Source organism: Parambassis ranga, chromosome 5, assembly GCF_900634625.1.
Source record: "Parambassis ranga chromosome 5, fParRan2.1, whole genome shotgun sequence".
Classification (NCBI taxonomy): domain Eukaryota; kingdom Metazoa; phylum Chordata; class Actinopteri; family Ambassidae; genus Parambassis; species Parambassis ranga.
In genome coordinates, this window is record NC_041026.1 from 4,430,564 (window position 1) to 4,434,858 (window position 4,295).

Genomic DNA, 4,295 nt, shown 5'->3' on the forward strand with positions numbered 1-4,295 from the left:
GTAATCACACAAGGCGGAAAATCACAGGAAGTAAAACTCAAGACAACACACAAGGTGGACAGGACTAATAAAATTAAAACAGGAAGCCCAAGACAAGGCGAACACCACAAGGACAACAAAACACAAGGCCTAAAGAAAAACCCAGAGAAACAAAAACACTAGCCCTAGGACTACCGGAAAATAACCAAACAAAGATTAAACTAAACACCCAAAACAAGGAAAACCAGAAATCAACACCAGGTTGTGACAGACATAAGGGCATATTCACCTAATCTTGCTGTTTTATAAGTGTACTGCATAAAAAACATGTAAAACATTACAAACCTTCCTGCTGTCACAGGGCATATTCTGTGTGTCGAGAGCGCTTACAGCACCAACGGTACACACCGTACCCACTTCCTTTCACTAAAATTTGATGTTGATTTTCTTTCAATAAATATTTTCAGATTTAGCGTTTTATTTTTTCACTTTCAGATTTTTTGTTTTCAGATTCAAACTGAATTTTTTAGGTTTCAAAATGTCCTCCTTTCTCAGGTCAGTATTGGATCATCGGCTTACCTAAGACCGTTACAGCTGCTCCAGGTGATGATGTCATCCTGACATGTCAAGTGGATCCTGAGTTAAACCTGGCAGAGCGGACAGTGGAGTGGTTAAAGCCCGACCTGCCGCCTGACCCCAGAGACCGACTGAGAGGAGAGGAGTATGTCCATCAGTACAGGGATGCTGGAGAGGTCCTGGACCTGCAGATGGAGGAGTACAGAGGGAGGACCATGATGTTCAAAGACGAACTCAAACATGGAAACATATCGCTCAAAATCTTCAATGTCTCAGAGAAAGATGAAGGAAGATACAGATGCTACATCCCAAAGTTAAAGGGATGGACTCAGTCATCAACTGTTAGTCTGATCATTGGTGAGCAACAGAAAATAAGAGTTGTATTGATTTAATCCCTTTTGTTAAAATACGTTTTTTATCAATAATTTGGACTCTTTCGTTTTTCCAGACAGAGACTTGACTAAAACAGGGACAACAGAGATGACACTGTTCTCCACAAACCTCCAGACTACTGGTCCAAAGGAGGATTTGAATGGTGAGACTGAAGGATCAGAAATCTGAAGCTCACATTTTAAAAGAACAGGACGAGTCATGTTTACAGCTCCATACAGCTGCTCTCAAAATCCAAGATGGCGGCTCAGCTTTAGTGCATCTGCTGTTTGAATCAGTTAAACAGAGACTACTGTTCAGCCTGTCTGTGGACTTGTTGCTGTGTTATTACATTTTTAGGTGTAAAGCAGCAGACACTCACCTCAATGTTCCAGTTTTAGTGGATTTCAGTCTCAGTGGTTTTCGTCTCTGTCTCTCAGATCTTGGTGGTTCGTCTCATCGGAGCAGGCTGATCCCTCTGGTGGTCTTCCTGGTCCTTGTTGTCCTCTGTGTTGGATCTGGTTTATACATCTTTGTGTCAAAGCGCCAAAAATCAAAAGTGAGTCAAAAGTCTTTAGTTGTTTTTACCTGATGGCCGACAGATGTTTGGGAGACAGGTGTTTGACATCTGTCTCGTCTCTTCTGCTTCCAGGTCAGTAAAGTCCCTCCACTCTAGGTGCCTTGCTTAGGGGGTCTTTGTGAACAGAGAGGACAGCAGCTTCACTCACACACATCTGTTAAAGGGACTTTATCTCCTCGGCCTCAGATGGACTCACAGGACCTGCAAGAGGAAGGCTGTCATGGTGTGGACAGACACAACTGATGGACATCAGAGTCAAAGCTTGAAAACATGCTAAAGTTACTTTATTTTACTTTTACTTTATTTTATTTTTTATTTATTTTATTTATTTATTTATTATTATTTATTTATTATTTATTTATTTATTTATGTATTTATAGATAAATTGATTTGTATATTTAATGTATATATGTATAGATATGTTGATATGTTTATTTATTTTTATTACAATAAAATACATTTTAATAAACATGAACGTAGACAGATCCCCCTCTCTGTTTTTCTTTAAACTCACCTGCTGCACAGAGCACAGTGCATGCTGGGAAATTCTGCAGTCCCTACATTTAAATACATTAAACAAAAGAAAAGTTTAATCCATCCAAATATAATGAAATGTATTGAAAAACTCAGATATTTTAAATTAACAAACAGATGCTCATTTATTGTGGTTGTTAATCCCAAAATAAAAATTAGTTGTTTTAACAGAAGTATGTATTCATGTATCAGTTTGAGGACTCAGACAGCAGCTGATCCTTGCTTAGTTTGTTGATAGATGTTTGTATTAGAGGATTCAGTCAGTGGTCTCCTGTCCAGCCTGCAGGACAGGCTCATGGTCCAGAGTCTATCTGTGATGTCTCTGATATAAAAAGAGAAAGCACAGCACCACAACATGATAGTGAGGGTGTGTGTAGAGCTTCTGATGAAGCACCTGGTTGCACTCGGTTCATTCACTCCTCTTGAGCCCCAACATACAGCATACAAGGTCTTTAAATGTAGCATATAGTTCTTCTTGAATCCAAACTGTCTGTTCCATAAGACAACCGTTTATCTTTAACACTTAAAATAGTTAAACACAAACATTAAATCCAGGGCTGTCAAAGTTAATGCGGAATAATCCAGCATAATGTTTAATCTGATTAAAAATTTGAACGCAACTAACGCATCTGCAGCACAGCATGACTCTGGCTCGTTGTGTAGGGGTATGAGTGTTGCTTTGAAAACTTCGAAACTTCAATGAGCTGTTCTCTTAGTGGAAGTTCCCAGTATGGCTCGGCTCGGCTCGGCTCAGATCGGCTCATGTTGTTGTTTCCATGTGTTGAATATGGTTAATTTTAAAAGAGTCACCACAGCAGCCCCTTCTGGTCAAAGAAAGGTACTACACCTGAAATCTACATCACTAAATTACCATTATCAATAAACATACTGTTATAGTTCTATTGGAGATTATTAGCAAAACTAAAGCTGAACAAATAATTGTTTACTTTACAGGAAGGGTTGACCAAAACTGGAGAGCATCAGTCTTTAATGGATTATTGATCATGTGATTATAAAGAGACTGTTACAGTAACAAAGAAGCACACATGCATTTACACCTGGATGTAATTTGTCATCAAGAAGTTAAAAATTAAAAAGATTATTCCAAAAAATATAAACACGATCATATTTGGAAAATAAGAGACATTTATCAAAAACTTGCTATTGAAATTAATGGTGATAATTCTCAAAGAAACTATGTACTAATGCGAGTGTTGGACAAAGAAGGAAAGTTCAAATCAAAACTTGTATTCAAGTGAATAACAGGGCGAGTGATGGAGTAGAATATTGAGTTGATGCCTCAGTAGTCAGAGAAATATTTGTGACGGAAACGGTTTCTGACCCGATGCCTGAAGAGCTGCTGAGAGCAAGTGAGAACACAGTTTACTGTTACGCACAACTTCAGACCATGTATCTTCTTCTCCAGAAGATGCTAGCCTAGACCTACGCATGCACCTCCTACACATCAGCTTCCTAGAATAGGCAAAGGGGTCAAAGCAGGGCTGAAACTAAAAGGGGTACTGAAAGGGACAGATGTGGTGCTAAGGGGGGCAGATGTGGAACTAAGGGGGGCAGATGTGGTACTTGCAGTGCTGGTTGGAACAAACGTAGTAGAGGGAGTTGTAGGAGGAGCAGACGGAGTTGGAATACGTGGTGGGCACATGCATGTACGTTTTAGTTGTGGATACAACTCAGTGACAGTTGTGTGAAGAGGACATTGTGTTACAGGAAACAGATCAAATTGTTTTCCCAGTTCTGCAGAGAGCTCTGCCAAAGTCTTCGTCTGTAGATATGTATTTGGTGTCTCTTCCTCGTTCTTACCCCAGTGTGCACCTGCCAGCCACCTCTGCTTACTCTTGCTGTAGCAGCAGAACGCTGTCCACATCTTGGAAGGAATATTAACCTTGTTATTGAGGAGGGTGGTGCCGGGCACTGCTCCGATTACTACAAAGGCTTCTATTTTATTGTTGTCACGGCAGAATTTATCCATAACACATTGGATACACGTCTCCACCTTGTTCCAGCTCCCCTGGTTGAATGAACCTATCTGAGGAACAATGTTGGTCAGAGTGAATGTAGACTGTGTTTGTTTCAGTAAGTCCATAAGAGCTTGGTAATAAATGTCCTCTGTCATAACTTTGATTGTTTTTGTAATCAATGAACACAGCCTGATGGTTGTAGGTCTGACTTACGTCTGCTTCCCTCATATTCCTGTCATCAGTTCGATCCTCAAGCTGTAAGAGTGTGAATATAAAAA

At 39.9% G+C, this 4,295-nt stretch overlaps 1 protein-coding gene across 1 annotated transcript; it reads left to right on the plus strand.

Annotated features, from left to right (window-relative positions):
* Window positions 1-340: 340 nt before the first annotated feature.
* On the plus strand, window positions 341-1,680 carry LOC114435775 (butyrophilin-like protein 2). Its single transcript, XM_028405725.1, has 4 exons — window positions 341-912; window positions 1,004-1,090; window positions 1,365-1,483; window positions 1,577-1,680. Exons 1-4 carry the CDS (start codon window positions 747-749, stop codon window positions 1,598-1,600), a joined length of 396 nt encoding a protein of 131 aa, XP_028261526.1. The 5' UTR covers window positions 341-746; the 3' UTR covers window positions 1,601-1,680.
* The last annotated feature ends 2,615 nt before the right edge of the window (window positions 1,681-4,295 follow it).